At 37.3% G+C, this 27,414-nt stretch overlaps 1 protein-coding gene across 10 annotated transcripts in view; it reads right to left on the reverse strand.

Annotated features, from left to right (window-relative positions):
• The window catches only part of SPAG9 (sperm associated antigen 9), a 57,980-nt gene that overhangs the window by 20,494 nt on the left and 10,072 nt on the right, over positions 1-27,414 (reverse strand). For 2 of the 10 annotated variants that reach the window (XM_026860846.1, XM_026860842.1), the window contains exons 1-12: positions 16,391-16,767; positions 12,334-12,487; positions 8,133-8,343; positions 7,529-7,628; positions 6,330-6,451; positions 4,797-4,808; positions 3,654-3,668; positions 3,110-3,167; positions 2,396-2,548; positions 2,260-2,311; positions 1,709-1,839; positions 408-464 (exon numbers count right to left, since the gene is read on the reverse strand). In XM_026860846.1, the coding sequence (XP_026716647.1) occupies positions 408-464; positions 1,709-1,839; positions 2,260-2,311; positions 2,396-2,548; positions 3,110-3,167; positions 3,654-3,668; positions 4,797-4,808; positions 6,330-6,451; positions 7,529-7,628; positions 8,133-8,343; positions 12,334-12,487; positions 16,391-16,551 (1,226 nt within the window). In that variant the 5' untranslated portion in view covers positions 16,552-16,767. Of the gene's footprint in view, positions 1-407; positions 465-1,708; positions 1,840-2,259; positions 2,312-2,395; positions 2,549-3,109; positions 3,168-3,653; positions 3,669-4,796; positions 4,809-6,329; positions 6,452-7,528; positions 7,629-8,132; positions 8,344-12,333; positions 12,488-16,390; positions 16,768-17,235; positions 17,331-20,944; positions 21,042-25,904; positions 25,976-27,414 lie in introns of those variants that run through there. The other 8 variants (XM_026860847.1, XM_026860843.1, XM_026860848.1 and 5 more) reach the window with 5 other exon arrangements.

Below are 27,414 nucleotides of genomic sequence, written 5' to 3' on the forward strand. Positions count from 1 at the left end.
TAGAAAGGAAAAATTTAACAATCAGTAAGCCGTACTTCATACAGGAAAAGGAAGCTGAAATAAAAGCAATCCACACGAGCTATTTGGGTTTCTATTTTTCATCATAAAAAAGAATCCAGAAAAATGTTCAGAACAAAAGTCCTAGTGCATATTCAGCTAGAAAAAAATTACAGCACTTTGGCATTTAACTTCACAAAGTGCACAGCCATTCACTACGTGATGCAGCTTACGATACATTTTGTCTTCAAGAACAGTCTTACCGAGCTGGCATGCTAGGTAACAAGAGGAGAACAGTTAAGACATCTTCATCTGCCAAAAGATAATTAGCTAACATACAAAAATGTGCCAGCTAATTGGTTAGGGTCTTTTAATTTATTTGTGCCAGTGAGTTGTGTTTCAATACTTACAACTGCCAAATGCTTGATCTCTTCTTTTCTTGCATGGCTGGATTTTCTCTTGATGCTCTACAAGAAATGAGTTCCAAGTTTACTGAGTAAGCATTAATTAAGAAAACGAACGGAACAGTGTGTAACTCATTTAAAAAAAACAGGATAACATATCGAAAGTATCAAAGCCTGTTTCTTTGCATTGCCACTTCTTTTCTGATCAGAGCACAGTATTGACATTCTCACTAGATGAGCTGAAGTTACATAATAAACATCATCCACATTTATTTGCATCACAAACACAACTGGTGAGTGCTTTTCAGACAGAAGAGACAAATCTGTATAACACTTTGCAATGAAAACAGCTAGAACAAAGCAGCAAACTATTTTAAACTCTTCTGCCTCCTATTTTTTTAATATTTTAACCATTTGTTTTTATTTTAAAACATGTTGTTCTTCAACACATCAGTAAATAAATGATGAAGTGATTTTTCTTGAAGCCATAAATGCATTAACAGAGATAGGAGAGGATTGCTATAGGAGACAATAGCTATAGGAAAGCAAGCCATGTCTGCCTGGCAGTACTGTACTCCTCTCACAGGCTCAGGGTTGCAATGGCTCACAGGGATTGAGGACAACAGAAAAAATTAAACGCCACTGTTATACCTGACCAGCAGGCGGCACCAAATGATGCTGTTTCCTCTGGACATGCCACGGCTCGGGGGATGTGACAACGAGCAGGGCTAAGGTCCGAGGCAGAAGACTTGTTTTTAAAGTCATATCTTCCAGACAACTCAATATTCAGGATGCAAATTAGACCAGATCTCCATCTTTACTGCTTATATGTAACAAACCTTGCAGTTTTAAAACTGCTTTCCCCTGAACAGCTCAAGTCCTTACACATGCCCTGCATGCAATCTGAAGACAGTGTGTTATTCTTGCTTTGACATCTCAGCTGGCAACTGGGCCCACTGCTTTAAGGTATGTGTGCACATACCCACAGGAATTTTTCCTGCCCACCAAATGAATGTTATTTACAATCACCAAGTTTTGTAACTGGTCCAGAACACACACATTGTTTCAAGGGATGTTTATTTTGCATCATATAAAGTAACACATCTCTACTGAGGTCTCACTGAGAACCCATTTTGATAACTTGTGTCCAGAATTTAAAAACAAAGTTACTCGTGGGCATGTAGCAAGACAAGCAGAAGGACAGTTAAAGCTTCATACCCTGACCTATTGACCAGATCACGCTGCAGCTAAAAATCAAGCTTGTAAAAATCTAAGGAGCTCTATCAGAGATTTTAAGAGCCTTTTACCTTATCATCTCAGTCCATCGGACAGCTTCCTGAAGCTCCATCAACCTCTCTTTATACTGATTTCTTTCCATCAGAACACGGGCCATTTCAACACGAGTAAAACGCTTCCGCTGAGCGGTGGGGACATCACTCTGAACAGACAAAAAAGCAAACATAGGACGAACAAAGGAGCACAGTAGGGCCTTGCAGAGTCAGCCTCTGCCTTCCGGTAAGAGTCAGTTTACGGCACAACTCCAGATTCCAAATCATCTGAGGCTTTGTAAAACTAACTCAATGTTACCTTCCTCTCCTCCTATCCTTCATACACAGTATAATCCGAATAAAAAACAGTTCTTCAAAAACAACGTGACACACAATAATGGGCAGAGAGGAAAAAGAAAAGTAGACATGGTCAGTTTAAAGTTACTTGTGCTCTTTAGATCTCTGATCATTTCTATACAGAGGAAGTTTACCACTACTTATTAAGCAGTGAAGTTTAGTAGCACTCACTAAACACACACGAACTTATGTGCCATTGTGAATTATACATACAAAAATACATATACACCTACGTCATCATCCTCTTTAGCTTTTTGTCTTGCTTCCTCTGCTTCTGCACGAGCTCTAGATACAAAATAAAAAACAGCCACATTAGATACCACAGTGGCGTTTTTTCCTTCTTTTTCACAACTATGGAATTAAACTTACTTTTTCAGCTCTTCCTCCAGTTCCTTATTCTTCTCTTCAAGCTTTTGTTTTGCTTGTTTTACAGCCTCCAATTCACCTTGTAGTACATCCTTCTCACAGGTCAATTCATCCACCTTTGCTATCAAATCATTCTTCACTACGTTCAGTGCATTTCTACACAAACATTTAAAATACAACGTTACAAGGATGACTATGGTCTCATAGTTTAGCTTCAGCCCGATTTCATTCTTGAATTTGAAGACCTACAAATTTCTTATGCAGAGTTGCTGTAACAACTTTCTAAAACAGGTCAAACCCTCTTCCCCCAAATCTCAAATCCTCAAACACATTCACACCTCTGTATTAGAAAAAAGTACTGGTAACTCCAGTTTGCTTAGAGGTTGAACTCCTCAACAGTGCTCCAATGCAGTTACAGCTGTGCTCTAACAGCAGGGAGCTGATCTCATTAGAACACAGCCCTCCATTTCTTGTAGCCTTACAAGGATAGAAGCAGCTTTTGCTTCTTAGCTCCTTAATTTCTAGAATACCAACTATGCTATATATTTAGCCAAATATATATACAAATTCAAAATACTTATACCACCACTACTCTTAGAACTGAAAGCTTCTAACTGAAATACTGTTTGTATAATTTCAGCTTTCTGTGTATGAAGATATAGAGAATATAACAAAATAGAGAAGGTCAGTGTTTTTTACATACACATTTTCACTTACTTTGTCTCCAACAGCTGAGTGTTTTCCAAAATAAGGTTTTCAACCTCACGACCCATTCCTTTCCAAAGGAAACACACATATTAAATCAGCAGATAAAATTGATGGTTTTTATAAAATCTATGTTTTGCCATTGTCTGAAACCAGCTTTTAGAATTTTAAATACGACAAACTTGTCAGAAAAACTGTGAGCTATCTGAAGTTTCAAGACTGACCTACCTTCTACAATTAGCTCTCCCCTCCACCTTCTTCCCAGTCCTGACTTCAATTAAAGCCTAAAGGCAACCCTGGCTAACCATAGACTAGTGGCTAGTGCTACCTCCACCTACTCTGGATATTTTGAAGAGATTACAGTTCTACTAAGTCAAAACCAAATATAGCCTTCCTGGAGAAGTATTAGTCCACAAAGTTACGTATAAAATGCTCAACTGTCTTTTATACCATGTTAGATACAAAAGTGTATCAGTTATAGACATAAGACATGCTGAATTATAAAACTCAGGTAGTGAAAGCCCTGCAGATTTCCCCAGAGCAGATGATACCTTACCAAAGAAATTATGGTCTTTAAAGCCCATGCATTCCATGTAGAGCAAAAACAAGAACAAGAAACATTTCATGTAAGGTGTAGTATGAGCGAAGAGCAATAAAAGATTTAGACTTACGAAGTAAGAGTGTATTAAAACAAAGCCACCACCAAAAATTTGAAGTGGAATGTGATGCGATTAGAAGCAGGATTTATACGTAAGACAGATGTTATAAAAAAGTAATGTTTGTCACAACCATTTTTATTGGTTAGACCTCTTATAAAGATCAGTGACTTAAGAGTCTATCTCAATTTTCTGTGAAATAATTTAGAAGCCAGTACTTGGAAGAAATGCTAAGCCATTCAGTAAAAGTTTCAAATTACTATAGCTAGTCTGGAAAAAAGTGAACTTAAGTCTTCATGAAACTGCTACATTATTATTATTATTATTATTATTATTTAAATTTCTGGAAATTAATTTCTCACCCTACTGCTGGCATGCCTAAAATAACATAATTTGCAGGATTTTAAAGAGATAAACTTTCAGGCAGAAAATAATTATTTTACATCTTGCACAGCAAAATAATTACCACACTGATAATAGCAGAACTTATGCTAATTAAAGATTAGCACAACAAATTTAAAAGGTATCTTGATGAAGGAGGCCTTTTAAAATACTGTGAACACAGTCTTCTAAGCAACTTTGGTAACAGAAGACTTGAGAGATATTTGAACAATAAAAAAAGGTATCTAAAAATAGACATGTAAGTCAAAGTTCCCTCTTTTGGAATTTCTCTTTCTGGGTTTTGGATCAAAATAAATGACATTTAATAGTGAAGGAACTTAGATCAGCTATTGTTACTTTATTAATATCTGGGGAAATCCCCTATGCTACAGCCATCATGGGGTTTTATTCAAGGGGCTATTGATTTTTAAATATTTTCAGTATTCACAGATAAAAGTACCTAGGATCATACTTCCAACAGGTTTCAGGATCCTTTATAATGCAAGAACAAAAACTAGAAAGCCAGAGTGCAAAGACAAAAAAAAGTTACCAAGCAGGGAAAAAATGCAGAGAATGTATTTTATGAGAACAGCAGCCAAGAATGCCTAACTGTAGAAGCAACAGATTTCAAAGAATTTTTTTTAAAAAAGAAGCATACACACCAGAATATTCCCCTGGGTATGCAGCCCAAGAGAAAACAGATTAGAGAATCCCAATTAACTACTTTTACAGAACTTCAAACTAAAGTTTAATGCTCACTTAGAACAGATCCAAATGCTTGAAACACACTGACTATCCTGGATGTAGATGTGACTTTTAAATAACACAGAGTAATCTGGACTATGGTTGTGCTCAAAGTGAAATGACAAATATATAGTAAAACTTTTAGACCAACACATTCTGCATAACAAACGCAGTTATAACACCGTGTTCATTTTGTATACACCAGTGTTTCTAGACGTAGTTTTATGGTAAATGGTAATGAAGTCAGTGAGAAACTTTTCATGTTATATTAAAAATATATATTCTTTTTGCCCATGGAAAACAAAGCATTTATTATCAGGAAGTCCTGACAGTAATTTGATTTCTTTAAACAATTTATCCATTCACTAAGGGATGGAAGCTGCTATATGTTAATATTTCTTCTCCAGTATCTATATTTTTGCATGCAGAATGTGTCGTTAGCGGTCCCTGTGAAAACTGAGTGCCTGAGTTTTGGATGAAGTATGTTCCAGCAAGGATGTGGCACTCCTCACTGCTCAGGACTCAAAGCAGCAGAGAGTGACAACAGAGAAAAGCCATCTCTCAGACTGGAGATAGGCCCATTACTCCCAGTGAGTAATACTTTTTTGTAAAAATGTCATCTACTTGATATAAAATGAGCTTCTGATGGAACACTGAACAACAAGAAATCCAGATTGCACAACAGTTCTAAATAATACCATTAACAGCCTGTATTTCTGCCAGGTCAGATGAAAGAAGGAAACAGACTGATGATTTTCTATATACAACACATTCCTAAAACACACAGGAGTTGCATCTGCATTTTATGCATTCCATAGTACCAGCTTTCATTATTTCAAAATGAGGCCTGAACACTGGATATGTATTGTAACAAGCTATTTGTGGACAAGACACTTGTTTAAAAAGATACTTCTTTTAATGACCTTTTTGCTCCTGATCAACTCATATTCCCAAAACCTACATTTTGTTCAGTCAGCACACAAGCAGCAGCAAGCTGCTTAGGGAGAAATGTGGGTTCCCCCTCCCCTTTCAATTAATGGTTTGATTCTCAAATTACCAGCATTGCATTCTGCTGCAATTCTCACTTACATCTTAAATTCCACAGAGAGGTGATAAAGCCAGGCCATTACAGATTGGGCACCATCTGAATTAAACTGCCTAAAACTAGCTCAAGATAAAAATCTTTCCTCAAGATAAAAATCCTTCTGTCAGAGAACATACAGGGAAAACTGAAATAGAGAATAGTGTAAAGAGTGCCCCAAAAGATTAAGGCTGATACCGTTATATTGAAAGAAAAAACAAACACTTTCTCCTGGTTTTTGCATTCCAATAACCACCTTAGGATGATACTCAAAAGCTTTTAATGCAAATGAATCCTAACAGTAAATCCAGCAAGGATAATTAAGCACTCCACTAACGAGCAAAATTCCTCTTTAAATAACCTTTCTTACCCAGTAAATCTGCACCTTCATCCACATCTCCAATTAGGCCAGATCCAGCAGATGACAGCTCTTCAAAGAGTGACTCTGTATTACGGTCAAATGCTTTGTTCTCTATGCCTTTGGTAGGAGTGCTATTCAAAGAATTAAAACAAGACAAAAAAAGCAGAAAGAAAACATTCCCACATTGAAGAAAGTGTTCTCCATGTTTTTACCAGTAGTTTGTTACCCCCCAAAAACCAGTAAAATTTTTAGCAGCTTTCAGTTGGCTTACAGTCCTAGATTCTATTTTCAAATACTACCGTGGCATCAAGATCCCAGACTTGAGGTAGCTAATGATACTGAGCTGGCCATGAATTTAATAAATTAAAGCATATCAAGTTTTGACATATAAAAATTCAGCTCTGTCAGGACTTAGTCAGCCCTAAAGAACAGACAGGGTCAGCCAAACTGTAAGCCATTTAATATAACAAGAACACAAGAGAACCAAATGGTCAGAGATCAAAACATTCCTCTGGCCAGAAAAGGGGCTCCTGTCACACAAAGATCTTGTACCACTAACATTCATTACACAAGGTAACTTTTTCAATCTCATCATAAGAAAGAAACACACAGACACATAACATACTTGAAGGACTTATGGCTAGACCCTGAATTGTTCAGGGCAGGCACTCCCCCTGCTACTAAACGACTTTTTTTTTCATGGGGCTTTAGAGCTTTTGAAAGAAATGTTATCCTCCACAAACAAAAGCCTCCAAGGAAGCAGGCTCAGGCAAAAGCATTCTGCCAAGACTGGGATTCCACCATCAGACTCTGATAAATAAATGATGTAACACTTGCAAAGTCACTCATAAATCTAGATTTTGAAGATTTAAGTAAAAACACAAAAGTCTAGCTTGGAAAATGCTAGTACCTTGAAACTCAGATCTAGGGAGAAAAGGACTCTTGGTACAGATCTTTTGCTTGAAGTGTGGAAATATTATTTAAGCTTTAAGTCTGCTGTAAGATGAAGTACCCTGAAAATTCATCAGTAACTGCTGTTGCACTTAAAACCTGCTGAGGAATTTGGGGAATTAAGGTCACAAAAGTAGGAGATTTATATACTGCATGACCTCAGTCTGGTAAAGTTTCTAAACAAGTTGTGAGCTCAAAACTGAAGTCTGGTACCTTCTAAATTGGTCCTCCTAGTCAAATCACAACACACAACTTACCTGGAACCCTTATATCCACTGAGATCTTTATCCATATCCAACTCTGGAGTTGACTCAATGATTGCCTGAACTTCAGATTTTTCTTCATTTTCATTTCCACCTAGGGAAAAGCAAGCAGTTCATCTCCATAAACAAAATCACTGTGATATATGACATTTCCTACATGTAGCTGTTACTAATCAATCAACTTGGTAGACTTCTGTTCAAAGATTTATCAAGGCAATTCAATGAGAAGACTTATGGATTTTGATAGTCAAGTGCAGACACCCGAATTTATAAGCAAGTCTCTCCTGAATTTAAGTGATCCAACAGTAGTTGTTGCCCACTGCTTCTACTTCTCCAAGTAGATGGTCTATCTCATCTTGTGACTCTGTCTAGACGAGTCCCACGTCTGTTTACAATGACATGTTGTAATTCATCTGATTCTAGAAAAATAAGGACTAAAACCACTTATAAACAACAGGCCTGTATCTCTTACCATTATGCTGTATTCCTAAAAATTAGTCAAAAGCATTTCTCGTTTGTGGCACAACCATTAAAGGAATTTCATAACATTAGGTATGAGGTCATATCTAAGCATTACTAAAAAGTTAAAGCAGCTCACCAGTAGACACATTTCTTGTCTCTTGAGCTACCTGTACTTCAATATTCTTGCTTACGTCCAGCTTCTCATTTGGCATATCTGTGTCCTTTGCAAGCCCTTCAACATCTTCCTTTTGAGGAGTTTCAGCAGGCAGTACAGGTACATCTGAAGCAGCTGTGGATGCTGGCGTAGTAGATTTTGAGCCTGCTTGGCTAACATCAGAGAGCTCATCCTAAAATTTAACATTACCATTATATCACAAATTAAAGTATCATTACAAGAGTTAGGCATATAAACTAAAGAACAAGCACCAAACCCACTGTATTTTACTGAAGAATATGCACATCAGCAGGAACAGAAGGAATACATTTAGGCCAGTACTGCCAAATTAATCTTTAGACTATAGCTATGGTTTCAATTCTGTGGAGGCTAGAAGCTAGATAAAATATCCTCTTATTTTTAATACTAATATTTGATTTCAGTTGATATAGTCACACCTTTAAGATGCTTCTCTGTTAAGTCTTCAAAACAATAGGCAGTACTCTCACATTAGTAATTCTTCTAACTGCACAAAGAATTCAGTCTTTCCAAAGCTATTTGAAAATTTTTAATTGTTCAAAATTACATGATTATCTTAAAAAAAACTCTTTAAAAAGCAGACATTGAAGCACTGATGCAAAACATGGATTTAACTGGTAAAACCAACAGTATTTGCAAGCACTTCACTCACTGTTTCTACACACTTTCTAGTCTCAACTGCAAAACCCTGGAAGACCTTAGGAGTGAGACACTGAACTGCAGTGACTGCTTCTCTGCTTAGATTTCAGATCAACTACAGAACATCAGTAAGTGAGGCTGATTCCTAGCAACAGTTTACATTACAGCAACACTCTATCAAGAACCTCAAGTACAGCTATTAATCCAGCTGCTGGACTCAAGATTACACTCATTACTCAGACAAGGCTGCATCATTCAAGTGCAGGCTAGACTGTATTTAACTAGAGGCTACTACCTGATAATACTATCAGCCCTTTCCTAGACTTTATCTCCCTTCAATCCCATTTCACTCCTCATTCATTACCAGAGTCATACCAGCACCTAGATGTCTTAACTGACTTAAACAGCAACATAACAGTGAACAAGATCTCTCGGATTTGAAAACAAATTGGTCTGTGTAAGCCAATATTTTCTAGCATACAGCATTGGAAAAAAAAAATCAAGATAAAACACTGAAACTGGTATGTATAAAATAAAGAAAGGATAGTGAGTTTTGATTAAAAAAAAATATTCTTTTAGGCTTTTGTTTGGGAATCAGAGGTAAAAGTAAGTGTCCTAGATCAGTCTCTGGCATTTAAAGGGAACACGACTTTTAGCTCAGGAAACCAAAACTTGTCAAGAATAAAGCAAGTTTAGATTTTGTGAAACATCAGTTCATTGTACTGCTAGCAACCCTTTCTGAGAAGGAAGTGAAACTGAATTTTAAGGTTATTTAAAACACAAAACAGACCTGCATATAGACACAGACCCTCTCACTTGTACTTAGTGTAACATTAAGAATTGTAATTTCTCAATTTTTACTTCTGGAACTTCCTGACAAGATAAGATATTAACGTGTGGGGTCAGGGAGGAAAACACACATTCTACTCTATTCTACTCTCTATATCAGCATAAATGAAAATCTTGCATCTCACAGCTACATCCCCACATAGCATTTGCAAGCCTTAAAACCAGAATTCAGCACTTTCAAGACCTGCCTATCAGTTACTTCCAGTTTTCAACCTTTTTGTAGTAAATTCCAAAATGACTAATTATTATGTGATATTCCAACAAAACTATTCAGAAATAATCAACTAACAGACACCTCTAGAGGAGAAAAATATGTACACTTACCCGTAGTAATAGGATTCAACAAACATGACACATTAAGGTGTTCTATGATGTACATTGTGTACATTCTTTTAAAAAAAAAAAAAAACATAAAAGAAAAAGGCTACACAATTTACCCAATTGCTTTTTCAGTGGGTGAAGTTCAGCTGCTGGACAATGATTCATACTTCAGCAAGCAGATACAGAAGGGAGGAAACGGTAGCCCTCACCAAGGGAATCCGGAGTTCACACAAACAGGGAATAAAACCTCAGAGCCATTGGCTCTGTTCAAATATTTCTACATCTTTGTATTCCGAAAGCATCCCCTAACTGATTCAGCACAGACTGATCACTGACTTTCACACACAAAGCTCAAGAAAAACAGCTTGATAGTGCAAGACAGAACAGTGAACAGTCCTTTTCTTAAAGGAATTTCAAATAATCCCACCTATTTTACATTTCTGATTTTATTATCTACTGTATTTTTTTAGCTAACTTTTGGAAACTATACTCATTAAACTGTCATGGATGTTTGTTCTAGAACTAAATGAAAATTAAATGCAATTCCATTAAGTGACAATTAATTAATCAAAATATCAAAGCCTAAGCATTTGAAAGTGAATGCTGCGTTGACCTTTTTGGCACTGTTGCCAAAAGACACTTCCTGGAAAAAAAAAAATAGTTGAAAAAACTGGGTAATTAAATCTGAAGCAGTAGCTCATCTGCAATGCTCTGCAGAAAAAAAGCAGAAGACAGTGAATGGTACATAATTTTATGTTGTCTTACAGTGATACCCCAACAATGTCACTACTGTACAAGCTACAGGATACCCAGCCTTTTCAGTCTGGGTTTCTCCCTGACACCTACTCTTTGTGATACTTTTAGAGGAAACACTGACTGTTAATGAAATGCTCATGCATGAGTGGAAAACAGATGCCTGAAAGCAGCCAAGTCTTGCTTGTGCCTTGTACTTGATGTTAAAAGTATTCAGAGGAAATAAAAGTATTAAGAGAAAAAAAAAGTTTCAAATGCTGGTCATGATGTCAATACATTGTTATTCAACAGGTTCACTTCAGAAGTACTTTACATTCACAGCTAAGAACCAAATATGCTGCTTTGGACCCAAGGAACTTATTCTGACTCGGTTTGAAAGATTACCATCTGTGCTGTTGCGTAAATTCTCTTTTAGCAGTTAGAAGCCTATTTTACAATATACAGTAACCATTGTAATTTTCTGAGGGGACTGGATGGGATCAGAGACTTCCCTTCACACCTCATCTCCACCTACACTTAGTTGTAAGTTTTATTTCAGTCAGCTCTCCTAAAGTCTGTCAATTTATTGGTATTAATTGGCATAGGACAATGAGAATAAGACAGATTTAGGACCAAAAACAGTCATAGCCAAGAGTTTGTTAAGTGACAAATTTTTAGATCCAAACTCCTGTTGTCACTGATATGTTTATAATTAACCATTACTTACACTTCCCATTATCTCCATATGACCTCTAGGCAAAAAAAACAAACCAGTCTGGGTTCCAATTATTTCTGGACAGCTTCTTAATTCTTCCCTGCTAGGTATTAAGTTCACTTAGGAGGAAATTCCCCTCAAGCTACATGCTTTTTGAAAAACAGCAGTACATCCACAGTCTTCCAAAAAACCTCATCAACCTAAACACAGAGAGGCTTTACACATTCGAGAGTTCTTCACCCTGCAGGTCCCTCCTGTTGTGTTGTTGGTCACCCTAGTCCTAACTGCCAGATTCATCACACTCCAACACCACTCCCCCATTTTACCATTTCTGCAGCTTGTTCTATGCCACCCTCTTCTCACTGTTGGAACACAGAACAATTGCAGGAATTACAGCCAAGCCACACGTAAGGGAAATAACAGGCTAATTTAGGAAAGTTAGCTCATTCTCAACTCTGCAGTATACCTACACTATACGCCTCATAGTAGGCAGAGGCTGCGTTGAGTATTGCCTGTGCAGTAATCAAAGCTTTCCTTCTAAAACAATATTAAACCAATAGACCCATTTACACTATGTAGTTACGTATCTCGTGTAAAGAACAAGTGACTGACCTTTAGAACTGGTCCTTAGTCAGAAAGAAAAAAACCTCACTCCTGTAAGCCAAGACCTAGCCAGTATTACCGCTCACTCGGAAAATGCAACCTAAACTCTATTTTTTCCAGTAAGTTCCTCCAAAGCTCATTTGAGTAAGCAACATACTTGGCTTACACAAAGATGATTAAAGGTTTTCCCTCCTCCCCTTCAACTTGCTTTTTCTCCCCACCAAGGATCTATAATCTGTTTATGAGTTTCTCCTAACACACAAGGCAGCCGAACCGAGTGCTCACCTTCAGACTTGTGTGGGACCGTGGCTGGCTCAGCTCATGGAATTTCCAGTGCTCTGACCCAGGCGTCTCCCCCGCTTCTCTCTGAGCTTCAGGTGTAAGTAGTGCATCTCCTGGAGGTAATGGGAAGATGCCCAGAGATATCGGACGCTCCTTTCTGTTTGAAAGAGATGCAGGTTTCATCAGTTATTTTAGCTGTGACACATTTTCGTATACACCTCTGAAATCAGTAGGGAAGTGGTAAAATTATAGATTCAAACATCCATACACTATGGTCTATTAAATATACTATGTAGCATACACAGTTTGTATTAACAGCACCTAATAATTCCTCATTTCACATTATTTGATTGCAAATAGTTTATTCCACAGCTTTAGACAGCAGTTATTGATTGCACTGCAGCTAATCTATAGTAAACAAAAGTTTTACAGAAATAGAACAAAAACAGGAGTGTAGAATGAAAATGTTTCCTTATTTCAGACTAAATTAGTTTTCAACAGCCACTCTTAAAAATACTGGTTTGCACCATTTTTGTTTCCCAAGATACAGCACCACATAACTTCAACAGCCAACAGCTAAACCATTAACTGAAAAATTTGCAAAAGCTGTAAACAATCAGCTTAAAGTCCCAACCTTTCAAATGTATGGTATTTTTCTTCTGAAGATCACAGGAATTACATGGATTTGTGTAATTGAAAAAAACTGGGTTAAGGAATTACTGATGTTAAAACTAGACCAGCCAAAAATTGTGCAGTTCTAACCAGGATCAGCTCGACACCCTACTTCACCCTAAAGCTGCACAAAAGCTTGTGCCAGTAAGGCAAATTACTTCATCCTAACTCTTTAGCATCTCTGCTATCTTTATCACTTCCCTATAGCAAACAACCTTGGGACATTTCAAAGCTTCGTATAGTGACCCTCCAATAAAAAAAATCCCCAAGTCAATCTTGCTGTCAGTAGTGTGATCAGCGAACAAAAAGATTAATTCTTCCTGCTAGCAAGAGACAAAAACATTGTGTAGAATGCAATTCATAGGATTCTACAGCCAGCCCTGAAAAGGAAAAGTATCAGCCAGGCATAGAATGGAGATAAAGCAAAGTATTTGTTCAGTCAGAACAATGAAATACAGAAAAAAAAGCACAGAATCACAGGTTTAAGCATACTGAAGACGGAAGGTAAAAGTATACACAAGTGATGGCAGAATACTATGCTTCTTGAGAGAAAGCACTGTATATAAGTACCCCTGCAGAGATAATCCAGACAAAATATTAAGAGAGATCTCACATTTTAGCATTATAATAAGTCAGATCACAACCACAGACACTTCCTTTTGCAAGGCTTTTCAGAGGTTAAATATAACCTAAGCAGAATTCTCTACAAAATTAGTAACAGCATATAACTTATATGAAAGGGAATGTTTAAAAGCAAAAGCTATGCATTTTCACCTTTTTTTGCTTTTAGGGTTTTTTTTGTTTACTTAGAAAAAAGATAGTCAAGAAAGGATTAGCAATTAAGCAGTAAACTCCTTTTGGTAAATTTTACATCAACAAAAAACATTGTTCAAATAGCAATTAACTGTCATGAACCTTTCCAGTACACTTGTACAAAGATGCTTCTTGTCACCAAAATCTTTGCAATGAATTCTCACATTGTATGTATCCTGGCCTTTCATAAATATTATTTCAAATTAGGTTGTCAATTCAGTAGTTTAGCAGAGCAAAGCAGGCAGCAGAGTAAAGCAAATTAGACAGGGTTACTAAATAAAAAGCATCAGATACTGTTCCAGCATCTTCAAACTAACTGTGATGAAAAGTCTTCACGAAAAATAGCCACAGAACTAAACAGAATTTGATCCCAACGATTCCCTCTATTGTAACAGGTTCTGCTTTTCTTTAGATTTCCCACAACTCTAATGTGTGTGAGGAACAAAAGACACACCACATAAGCTTAGATTATGTCAAAAGACAGAATGAAACCATTTCATTGGTTAAGAAGTGCAGCAACAAAAAAAGGAAAAAAGCAGCCCTTCAGTGGAAAAGAAAGCCAGCGATAAAGCATGCATTGTGAAGGGCCCTTTGCTTTGGAAAACGCCTCCCGCAGAAAGACAGATTTGCTTACTTGCAGGATATGCCACAAAGCTTATCATCTTTGCAGTCGTCAGAAGAAAGAATTTAAACAAAATGGGTACCAAAAAAAAGTTCACAACTGACATCTGCTTTTCTGCAGAACAGTTTTAAATAAATTCTATACTGAACGTATTTTGAGGGGCTAAAACACAGTTCAGGTGCATTGCAAGACTACACAGCAAATCAAGTTTGAAAAGGGGGCTTATTTTGTGCATATCTGCATTGAAAGAAATTATCTGATTAGACTGAAGCAATTGCAATTTATGTCAATGGTTGTTGACCGGAAAGCAATAAACCCCTTCTACTCCGCCAATGTCCAAGAAATATCTGAAAATATGAGTGAGCAGAAGGCAGGCACATGTTTTAAAAGCCCGAACTAATATTCTGAAGTGATGTATTGAAGCATTTACTGGATCCTTTAGGATAAGCAACCAGATGCTCTAGTTTTAAAATCCGACTATTGTTAAAAAAATAGAAACAATTCTACCATTAAAGCCCTTCATCCTATATTTTTATCTCTTTTAAATGAATAAAAGACTAAGGAACTGAGTTCCAGATCCTGTAATTCCTAGAACAAATTAATAGGGGCGGGAAAAAGCATAGCCTCCCCAAACACCTCAAATCCATTAAATATTCTCCAGGGGAGAAAAAGCACATTACAAAAAACCTATTTCTTAAACCATCTGACTGCTTAAATGTAAAATACCTCACAGAAGTTATTGATCATGAAGTTAGTATTTTGCTTTTGCGTTTTTTTGTTTGTTTTTTATGTTATTTTTTGTAGAGTTGGAGGTTATTTGTTTTGTGTTTGGCTCCCCCCTCCCCTTTCAAACAAGCACAGCTTTACTAACTAGATCAGTCTGGAGAGTTACACTTTAAATTTATTTTATTTCTTTATATTTAAATATTCATATACATTTATTATCAGTTATTAATAACTAGCATTGCTTTAATCTATTGATTGGCTTTAAAGCTTTGGAACAACCCTTCTGTTCTCAGAGACCCAAGTTAAAAGCATACTACCACAGAAAGTCTACATGCACCATGTATTAAGGAGAAAAAGTCACACAGCTCTTTCAGAAAAGACTATTTTCTAGCATTCTTCTCTTTTAAAATAAAGTTTACTATTAAATTGACAAGCACAGTTGAAGTATGTCAGGTTTTCAGGTCAGAAAGCTACATTTTAAAACTTTTCCAGCTGTTTTCAATTTGTATTTATAGTACTAAAACTTGCCAAGCTTACTTTGGTCACAATTTTCTAACAGATCTCTGCTACTGGTCCAGGCAACTAGGACAAACAGAACATAACTTGAGGGGGGACAGACCGAGCTGGCAGCTTGCCATACAAGTACAGAAAAGAAGGAGAGGATAACATTTGGCTGAACAATGGTGAATAGGCTTTAAGAGCTCTAATGCTTAAATAATGAAAGATTTTTTTTTCCCACCAACCAATAATCAGATTTTTTTTTTTAAATAACGTGATCAACTAATTACTGTGTTCCTGAGATCACCAATTACCTGATCTTATCTAATTCTTCTGATTAAAAAATTGAAATTCAATAGTACAAGGCCTCAGACTGCATACATTTATGGCTACAGAAGATCAGCCAAGTACCTGATAACTGAACATGAGCTTTATCCATGACATTATCATCACAGCTTTTTTTGCAGGTTACAATAAACCAATGTAATAGCTTTCTTTAAAGTAAGAGATGATAAACTGACCTTGTACTTGCTTAAAAAGCAGTGAAATTTGAGTGTATTAAAAATATATATTGTCATATCCGAGTCCATAAATATTATGTTTACAAAAGAATTTGAAATTTAGGTACGATTTACATCTCTAATTTATCCTTGCTCTTTCTGTTTGAAAGGGAAAAGGAAAGCAGAGAAGAAAGAGCACATGAAGCCAAGGTTCAGTAGGTCAGAGTACCTGAGTATCCTTGGTAGGTTCTGCGTCAGAGCTGGCACACCAGTAGAAATAGAAAAGTGCACTAGCAGCAAAACAGAGAGAGATACCAAGATAGCCGAATTAATGACCACCGCCCCGCCAACGAAGCCAAACACAAATAGCAGCATGCATCCAGGATTCATGGCGCTGTGCTGGCATGGTGAAACGCCGGAACCAAGAAGGCTACACAGGGGCTGAGGGTGTATCTTTGTAGGCAAAGTCTGTCATTCAGCCGCTGCCACAAAAACAATGCCATCAGCAGCAGCTTTCCACTCTTCTGCAGCAGCTCCAGAGCAATGACATCACCGCTCTCCTCCCCCTCGCGCCGGGAGCCGCCGGGCTCCTCGCAGCATCTATGCAGCAACGCAGAGACACAGCCAGCCCTGGAGTTAATCTCCCCTCCTTCCACACAGAGTTCATAGGCTAGAAAGCTTCAAAATCTGCATAATATATTCACATCAAGCCCTTAGAAAAAATGAGTACCACGATACGCACCTTCATCAACCTGTACACAAAGCCATGGCAAGATATCAAGTATTTTGGGACAGCTGCTGACATTTTTCCTGCCTACCTGAATGCAAACACTCGAAAAAGCTGAAACTGTTTAAGGCTAACATACAAAGTATATCTCAACATTTGGCAGTACAACAGCAAAAGCCTCTTTCTACTGATTTCTACACTATTCTCTTACTGCATTCCAATCATACAACAAATCTTTCCGATTCAGCCAAACCGTTGTTGTAGGATTAAAGAACAAAGTCTTGCAAACACAAATGAATGGATTTTTTTTCTTTCATTTCAGGGTGAGAGCATAATAAATAGCTTACCTAATTCTACTGTGTGTTGTGGATTCTAGCTGATCACCCCCTGTTAGCTGATGAAGTTTGGTTCTTTCCAAGTGCTCCATATAATTGTGAATCATCTGTTTAAAATGACAGAGAAACAGCAAGAAATATTTAATAATATTTACTTTTACTACAACCACATAATTCTTGGCCAATACAATATAATCTTCCCCTGTAATTCTAGAAATACCAAAAACATTCAGAAACATTAAAGAAATAAAGAAGTAAAATTATACAGTGTGTAAAACCACAAACCATAGAGAAGCCCATAATAAATAAAAATTGGAGACCTTACTTGTGCATCCATGCACAGGAAACATCCTAAGGGCACACAAAGTGCATGTGATACTACAAACAAGAATTTTGAACAGAAATACCATGCTCAAATTCATTCTGGAGGCTGTTTAAGACCTCCATGTCCAGCAGATATTAAAAGTTATTATGTGACAATGCATTTCACTATAGTTTAATTGCAAAGGTCAGGCAACAGGCACCTGAAATATTAAACATAATGAATTCACAAACTAAAAATCAGATTATTTCTGTAGGCAGAAATATGAAGTCAGCATCTCTTTTTTTCTAACATTTAAATAAATTTAAGCTTTCTGTATTTTCTACATGTGAAGTTTGGTTTTAAATTTTCCAGACTGACATCTCATAAAAAGGACCAAGTGCCCGTGGATTTTCAGCACTCAAAAGAAGCTTTGCTTTCTTGCCTATTTCTTTTAAGAAAGACAACCACAGGCCAACATGGTGACACCTGCAGTCATGACTTATTTAATGAACCCCCATTCTAATCAGCCAAAAGATGCTGCTGCTCAGCATGTAACTGATCTGGGACAAGCATGGGGAGAAGTAACAGGTATCGCTGCACCACTCCCAGAGGTTAATTTGAACATAATGTCTTTGAAATGAAAACTGGGAAAGCCTAAAGAGAAGCCTACATGACATTTGATATTTTTAGCATTTCTGTGCTCACATTCACAGATGAATAGGGCTCTTGGAACAAAAAAAGAAGAAAGAACGAAAGAAAGAAAGAAAGAAAGAAGTCATAGGTGTACTGCAGAATAATTTAGTGTACTTTTTTCCTGAGGCATATTCAGGTCATATCTCAAAGGCTTCCTCTAAAAAAAAAAAAACCAAAACCAACACACACAACTGTTCTGTAAAACTGTAATTTCTGCTGCTCTTCTAGAAAGGTTATACACACACTTCTAGAATAATGTTATGAGCAGGCATCTGTACAACCAGTATTACATAACCTTTTATTTTGTGGGCAGTTGCATACATTGGGACTGAATTCAGCACGACCCAGAAACGTACAGCTATGTGTTACTTTCAAGTCAGAGTTGATGTGTCCAAGGCCAGTAAGCTTGACCTTTGGATGCTACTAACCTCAGGTAGTATAAGCTTCTCCGTAAATACTGCTTGCCAGCACTAGCTATATGTGAATATACGTTCTTAGTCTCAGATTTTTCTGGTAGAGTGAACTGGCTTGAGATATCCTGATTGACAGATGTTCTGTAAATCAGTAACTTATATGGTAAGTACTGGTTATGTACAGATCCTGGTTTTCCCAGCATTTACCTGAACTAATTAATATAATTCAGACAAAAAAACCCCCAAACCTTGTTATTTTTAGAGAAACATTATATAATATACTTTAACTGCTGTCAAACGCTTCCAAAAGTTATCCTCCAACAAAATTACATAAACACAGCATTTTACTAGGACCATCTTATTTACTTTCTGAATTTTTTTCATGTTTACTCATACAAAGAGGCAATCAAAAGAACTGAAAGCTCCACCTTCAACTATCCACATTTCTTTGTTTTTCTGTTTCCACCAAGCAACCAAAATTAGGTGTTCTAATGGCTCCTGTGCATAGTTTTATACAAGTTTACTACAATCCAAATTAATTTAGAAATTCCAGAAAAAAAATAGTGCATAATTTTGAAATGCACATTAGACCATTCTGTATCCTGTTCATGTAGTCCCTCATCATGGGAGGAGGATATTAGTGAACAGAAGCTGACCTACCTGCACACGCTTCAATTTGTAGCACGCCAATTGGTTTCTCAAAGTAAAATTTTAAACAGAACATCTGTGATTTTTAGCTAGTGAACAGAAGCTGAGTAACTAGTACCTAGTACTAGTAACAATTAACACATGGGGGGGGAGGGGAAGAGAGTAGGGTCAGTAAAACCCACACAACTTTCATGTTTTGTAAAGTACGTGGTTTAACCTACTTTCTTCCTTCCTCTCAGTCAATTTTGTTTAATGAAATGTCTCATCATATTTATTACTCACATACAGAAGCTAGAGGGCAGGTCAGTTTAAAGGACTATTTAGTTTAGTATTGCTCTGCAGATGAAAGTGATATTGATGGTCAAATCTGTAGGTCACATTCAGCATGAAGCACATAAGCTATAGGAACTCAAAAATAAGATGAAAAGCCAAATATATGCATCGTATGCACGTGCAGTGCAGCATGGCAATTTCTCAACAGATCCAGACCTTACATGCTCACGACATCCCAAAAATCAGAAAAACAGTGGTGCCCCCATGTAAAATCCACACACTGCCTCAATCCAGGGTCCCAAGGATAAAAGTTGACAATACTGGAACACTGTCCACAAGGAGCACAGTTCCTCACCCACCCTCACTCCCTACCCATGGGACACGGGGACTACACAGCTGGTGCTGTACAGTCAAGAGACACAGCACAGAATTTTTTCTAGAAATCAGTTAATCAAAAGGTTGAACTAATAAATTAACTACTGTAGCTTATTGGGAGGTTAGCTCACTGTAACTGCTCATCTACAACAAAATTTTGAAGACTCCCTCCAAAACCACTGGGATTTGAACCAGATGACCTCCAGAGATCTCTTCAAGCTGAATTACTCCAAGTCACAGCATATCCTTCAAGTGCCATCCTGATCGAAAACAAAAAGTCTAATGAATTAATCAGTGCTTAAAGTATGATCAGAAGTTTTGCTGTGTTTTGAGATTACTCAGCTATTCAAACAAGACAACTTTAATATTACTGACAATTTAGAAATACTTAATGGATTTAATTGCTCTCTACTCAGCCCAGTTTTTACCATATATCTACTACCCTTCTCTTCCATACAAGCTACAGTCAATATTTAATCATCCATAACCTTTTACCACCAACAGATCACCCTGCTGCCCCTGAAGTCCACAAGTATTTTGAATATGACCAATTGTTCTAATTAAATACATTGCTCAATTACCATTACCTGATGGAATTAAAGATAAACTCAGAACTTGGAAGAATTACCTTAAATGCTAACAGCATTTCACAGTTTGTGTGTTAGCAAATTTTAGGTCACAACATGTACAAACTGACTACAATGAGCTTTTGAAGACATTACAGCATGAATATCAAAGTCATTCCCTTCAAATGCTAGTGACAACCATGCAGTGGCTTTCCATCTCAAAAAAATACTCTGATTGGTTTCCTCGTGTGACATGTGACAAGTTCTGCTACTGTAGAAAGTGTTACAGATTTTTCTATATCTTAAACTTCAGCATTCAGTGAAAGACATTTAATACTCTGTCACTAGTTTTTATTCCTACCCTTACAAATATGACCACTCCCGATGTACACACACCTGACACTCTGTCACAAACAAATGTGTATATACCATGTTGTGGTTATTGTTACCTGCACCTTTTCCTTAACCAGGTTGAGAACATCTCCTTTATAACTTCCTTTCTCTTTCACTCCTCCTTCCTTTTTGTGTCAATGCTTTAACTCCCCCAGGACAGGTTTTAGTAATTCTTTCACTGTCAGACCAGGCTCAGTGCTACAGCCCTCACTGTTCATCCTGCAGATTCAATCAGGTTTGGCACAAGCAGCTCCTCCCTTTGGGAATGTGCCACCAACTGTGTATATATAGATCTTAGTGTCCCACATAATCTAGATTTAATAAGTTAATAGACATTTCTAGAATCTCCTTGATTCAGTACAGAAGTCCTAAAAGTACTTTCATGTAATTACCTTTAAGGATTCGTGGTGAGCTTGTCACCAAAGTAAAAGAATCATTCCCACTGATGAGCTCGATGCATCTTTATCTATATATAAGATGATACTGCTGGCAGGTACAACAGTATGTAAAGGTATTAAATCCAGGCTTTATACATCAAGCTGTTAATGCTTATCATAAGGCTTTAGAAAAACTATTTGCTTGAACAGATAATCTAAAATCTAATCTCAACACCACTATGCCCAGTACCCATGCTTAGCCATAATTGTGACTATACATCTCCACTTAGCCTCCTCTTCCTGTTTCCCCTATACAGGGGCTTGTTGGGGATATCTGTTTATCCAAATGAACCTGACAAAGTACATTCCCAATGCCAGCGACAGGCTCACTGTTCTGTCACATTGTATCAGTGCAGAACACAGAAACTTCCATGGCCCAATTATGCTTCATTAAACTAAGCCCATATTCTGTGTGTCAGGGAAAGAGATATTGAACCATCTTCACCTTGTGTTTCCCAAACAATAAAAAGAATCCCTTAAATAGAATAAAAAGTTGTGGTTTGGAAACCTGTGCAGGTGCGTGCCACAGGTGTTAGTCAACTCTCAAGTAGATGCTGAAGTATATTGCTTTCCCTCAGTTTCCCAGCTGAATAAATGTAAAAAAGCCTTCAGCCAAGCCTTTAAAAAGACAGTGTCACAGTTACAAAGTGTGCCCCTTTAACTATGCAGAGAAAGCAAGTAAGATGCTTTACTTCCTACACAGGGGCTTTGCTCTTAAAGAGTCACTAGCAGCTGTGCATCATCTCTTTGCAACAAAGGCAAAAAAGCACCAACAGGTATACCTAGAAAACAGGACTTTTATACAGACAATATAACACGTTGATTTTCTATTAAACAGATAAAAGCTGTAACTGAGTAACAAAATTCCTTTCCAAATCTATAGAGCAAAGGTCCAAAGATTTTTGGATTAGGCCACTGTCAATCCTTCAACTTTCTAGCATACTGCCCTCGGGGCTGTATGATTAGTTTCCGCATGTGGTCCTTCATAGCCAGAGAAAGATAGAAACAAGCCTTTGCATAGTTAGATTTCAGAAGTTCAAGTTCAGGAACTCCAGCATACTGCTTTATTGCTCATCTGCTCTGAACATTGGAGCAGAGGAAGATCAAGGTCAAAATAGGCAAGAAGCAGAGGAAAGACAAGGGACCAGAGCACCTTAACTAACCAGGGATCACGACATGGATGTAAGAACGTGTTCAGGCTGCAGTCACACATTCTGTTCTAACTAAACACTTTATTCTCTTCACTACCTGCTACAAATGCCCAGCTACAATCCACCTTCCACTCTGCCAACTCAACTGCTCAGGTTATCATACCCTAATCCATTTAAAATCAAGCCAGTTAGCTCAAACACAGACTTAACCAGGGGATGAAGCTTAAGGGAATATATTCCACTCACACCCATTAGCTCATCTCCCACTTTACAGAGAGCAACAAGATAGAGTCTAATTTAACAGAAGGATGAAGAAGGCCGAAGCCTCTTCCCAGAGCTTTAACAAGTCAAGGCAGCCCTGCTGGCTCTGCAGCTGCAAAGACACCTTGTTGCTAGGGCAGGCAGGTGCCCTGACACTGCAATGCAGAGCCCTGTCTCTGGCAGGCTCAGCTCCAAGGAGCATTCCCAGCACTCATCACAAGCCACACCACGGGTGAGGGATTCAGTTCTCTGGTTCACATCACTGGTGTAACTTCCTGTGACTTAGTTTCAGTAGGTCTTGGTCCATTTCGATTGTAACTGTTTAGGTGAAATTCCCATGAGCTGCTGAGCCAGGGAGCTTGCTGGGTACTGATCTCCAGCAACAAGGCAGCAACAGACAGGTAGGATAAGTGCTGAAAGAGGACATGGTTACAGAGCCTCAGTGAAGTCAAGAGTTGGAAGAGAAAGACATCCAAGCCTGAAATACTAAGCTGTGAATTCAAGAATAAGAGGGGGGGAGGGGGGAGAGATAGAGGGAAGCAAATACCAAAGACAGGCAGAATAGAGAAAAATTGTTAGAATTAAGATTGCGGAAAATGCAGTCAAGCTGCATCTTTAATGTGACATCTGTCAAAGTGATCACTGACAATATCTTAGAGCTGAAAAAAAGAAATCTTCCTTTCTAGTGCTCTGTTCATTATTTGGTCAATTGAAAGAAAAACAATTGCCATTTCAGTAAGTACCAACGATGGATCACTTGCAAAGACAATGGTGAAGTTGATCCAGAAGGAAGAAAGTGTTCCTTCCTATAGAAAAACATGACTGTAAGAAAGGTTTCAGAAACAAGTGTTGTGATAGAAGTATTTAAGCCAATAAACTTGATAACTAAATGCTTAAATTAGCTTGGATATTTGCCAAAACACCTTGCTATAAAAGTTACTACACAGACCTAAAACACTGGAATTTGTGATTTTCTGCTTCCCTTTCACACAAAGGGGATGGAGGAAGACAGTCCTTTCCAGTCCCCAGGGATTTCAGTCTCTGAGTCTTAAAGACCTCCAGATAATAGCCTTAAAATGCTGACCTCCCGAGACAGTTTATGACCTAAGCGAGGTACATCGGGAAGTTTGTACTTAGCAAGATTCACAATGGTTTCTCTAATTGTGCTCACAAATGTCTTTTCATGTGAAGATAAGGAGTATCAAGTTAACTTCCTGATGTTTGTCACACAGTTATTAAAAGGGCTCCCAACCTTTTATAAACAATCACACTCCTGGTAAGTATTCTTTGCCCTTCCTCTCAGCCAAGAGCTGAGCCTTTTCAACCCACAAACCCATGACCCATCAACTCTCCATATCCTATCTTGAATATACTTTTGTATTTCAGCAGCTGCCAGCTAGTGGTCTGAGAGTTCTGGGTACCTCTAGTATGCATACACACACTTGTCACTCAAAGACAGAGACCAAAATCTTCATAAACAAAACTAGAAATAACTTAAGGTAAATGGTTTTGGGTTTAGAAGCCATTTTACAAAGTGAGCACAGGGAAACATTCAAAAGGAAAAAAAAAATGCTTGAGACTGGGAAACAAAGAAGGAAGGAAGTAAACATGCTGAAAGGAAGGGGCACAGGAAACACGAGACCTGATTTTAAGAGCACAGAGGTAAGAATATACCACATTGCGCTAGCTTTTTTTTTTTTTTAATGAAGAAAGGACATAGTCACCTCAGTAATAATAAAGCCCAAGGAAACACCTCTCCCTACACCAAAGAAAGTGAATTTAAGATGTAAAGGCATTTAATAAATTGGAATCAAACCAGCAGAGGCTGTTGTCCATTTTGGAGCAAAACCTATGTAAAAAGATATTCAGAACATTTCATTAGCATTTGATTGAACTAATGATGCCCAATACATTTAGTTATCTTGAACTCTGCAGAACAGGATTCAATAAAAACCCATACCATTTCTATTGTGATAGTACCCACAGGTTCTAACTAAAATAAACCAAAACTTTACAAGCACACAGTACTCTGAAGCACTTCAGACAGATGTAGAGCTTAAGTGGGCAGCATTAAGCTTTGTTACTTCTCTTTAAATTTCCAGTTTTCAAGAGATGAAGCATTCTAAACAACTATTTAGCAACAAATGTGATCTTAAATAATTAGTATTTCAGTAAATATATGAATATTTTTATTTAAGAGCTGCAGAAGTCTCATCATGCAATACTTGAGAGCTACATGTCGGTTGGGGTTCCAAGACACCTTCAGTTATTGTCAGTATAGTACACTCTTCTTAAGATTGCTAAAGAATTAAAGGTAACCAAATTTGGTTTCCCTTTCCCCACGTGTGGTCTTTCAAACTAGGAACAGCCCAGCTTTGCACTGCATTCCCCTCTTTGTTAGTGATGATCTAAAAACAGCTATCTGACCTTTCAAATGCAAAGCAATCAGAGTAAAAATGAGAACTGTGCTCAATAGTGGGATTTCTGATTAATCAGAATTATTCACGGAACTTAGCAATTTCCTCACTAAAATAAATATACTAGTTAGGCAGTAAGCATCCCTGCATGGGAAAGATGACCTACAAGTAAAAATCAAAGCACTACAAGTCCCTTTATGCTCTAGAACCAACTTAAAAAGTGTGGCTCTTAGAGTCAAACTTGTCCCATCTTCATTAGCAAATACTGTTTTCTATAGCTATCAGTAAGTATAGCAGGGACTCTTAACCGCAAATCTCAGTAGGCAGCCAGTTTTTGAAGGTATTTGTTCCTTCAATAGTACAAGTAAAACCCGTACAGAAAACTGCTGGAAAGAGTACCAAGTTTGCAATTTCATTTCTGTTTAAGTTTGTTAGTGTGCTTTAAAAAATTGCCTTTGAAATATGAAAAAGCAAATTCCTGGGTTTTAAAACTTCTGAATATCTGAAAAAGCTATAAAATTGCAAACATATAATCAAACTAAGATGAACAAATACACACTTAGATGTGACTGCGAAAAACTACACAGCCAAATGAAGCCTGGTTACAACTGACATTAGCAATACAAACACCCAAGCAGCAGTGAATAACCCAAAGCATCCAATAATTTTCCCAACTGCTCACAACACAAAGTCTTCCATAGATCTACATTTTTACAGATACCGTGAATTCATCTTGGCATAATGACCTACCTCTGTATGTCTTGAATGAAGTGCATTGTATTCTTTCTTGAGTTCTGCCTCCCTCTCTTCAAGTCTGCTAACTGGAAGAACAAAAATTTTTAAAAATAATTAAAATTAAATTCAGAGTTCTAGTAAATGAGACTGACTTTCCTAGGACTAGGCAACCAGATCAGAGATGAGAGTACTCTTCATTGTGAATAGCAAAGAGGACAAAATGTGTGTCAGTTCCTGTGTTTTTAAAACTCTCATCACTTGAGCTTCCCAAGTACACCAACAGCATTACAATCTTACAATTTGCAGTCCTTGTAAAAAGCCCAAGTAATATTTTCCCTAGCTGATTGCTAGCCCAAATGAGAGGCAATTTTTATGTTCAAAGACAGCAGTTACTGCTTGCACCAATTCAGATTGTTTCACACATGCACATGGAAATCGTAGGAAGAGGCAGAAGCCACATCACATAGCTAGACTCAGTCTCGAATGAGAGCTGTGAGCTCCAGTTAAGGCTCTACATAGGTTTCCCGTAACATAACCAACCACACAATCTCTCGAGATGTTCAACTAGGACAAACAAACAAGGTATTTTTAAAATAGCTTCAAGTCATATGTTGTGGTACAGAAATTAAAACTTCTGCTGGCATTCACTCCAGATTCCGTTGAGTATTAAGGTAATAGATCCATGGAAAGAAAACATTTGATTATTTCTGTAGGCATTCCAAGAAACTGAAAATATGTCTAGCAGATTTAGTAGAGTTTTAGACAGTAAGTTCATATTAGGAGATGAGCTGGAACAAACTGTGGTATCCCTATGCAATTAATCTGCAGAAAAACTAACAGAACTCAGAACTTCCTTTACACAACTAATTCTTTCAAGTCAAACAGAAAACATTTTCTTTGCTGCTTAAATATGAATTCCATCTTTTCCTTTAGGTATTTTTGGACATGATATTTATGTGATATAATCATGCTTTTCAAGTTCTGTAACCAACCTTCTCTTCCAGTTCCACTTGCCATGTTTAAATACCCCTGGGAAACTAAATTTATAGTTAGCCATCTCCAGAGACTTATTGTCAGACACACATTATCTGAAGACAAACACCAGAATCTTCTCTGCCATTTACACATTTTCATATTGCCAACTAGGTTTCTGAAAATTAATTTGCAAGATACCATTTCTTTTTGCTCTATATATCTGTATTTTGGCATGGTACTTTATTATAAGTACTCTTTTCCAGAGACAAATGCTGGAATCAAAACACATAACTGTCCACTCAAATCTGTATAAACATTCTTAGCTCTTAATCTAGTCTGGCTCTTATAAAGACCATTAAGTTCCTTGACATAACACTTTGCACTCCACCTATAAATATCTGACCAAAGTATTAAATCAAATTCTATTTACACTAACACAAGGTTGAACACTTTTGTTTCTTCTACACTGTTAGCAGGCTGAACAAGAGTTCTTTAGGTCAAATAGCAATAAGTGGTGTACAAGTGTTTACAACATATAAGAATATATTTT

This window comes from Athene cunicularia, assembly GCF_003259725.1.
Source record: "Athene cunicularia isolate RWA chromosome 18 unlocalized genomic scaffold, athCun1 chr18_part1, whole genome shotgun sequence".
Lineage (NCBI taxonomy): Eukaryota > Metazoa > Chordata > Aves > Strigiformes > Strigidae > Athene > Athene cunicularia.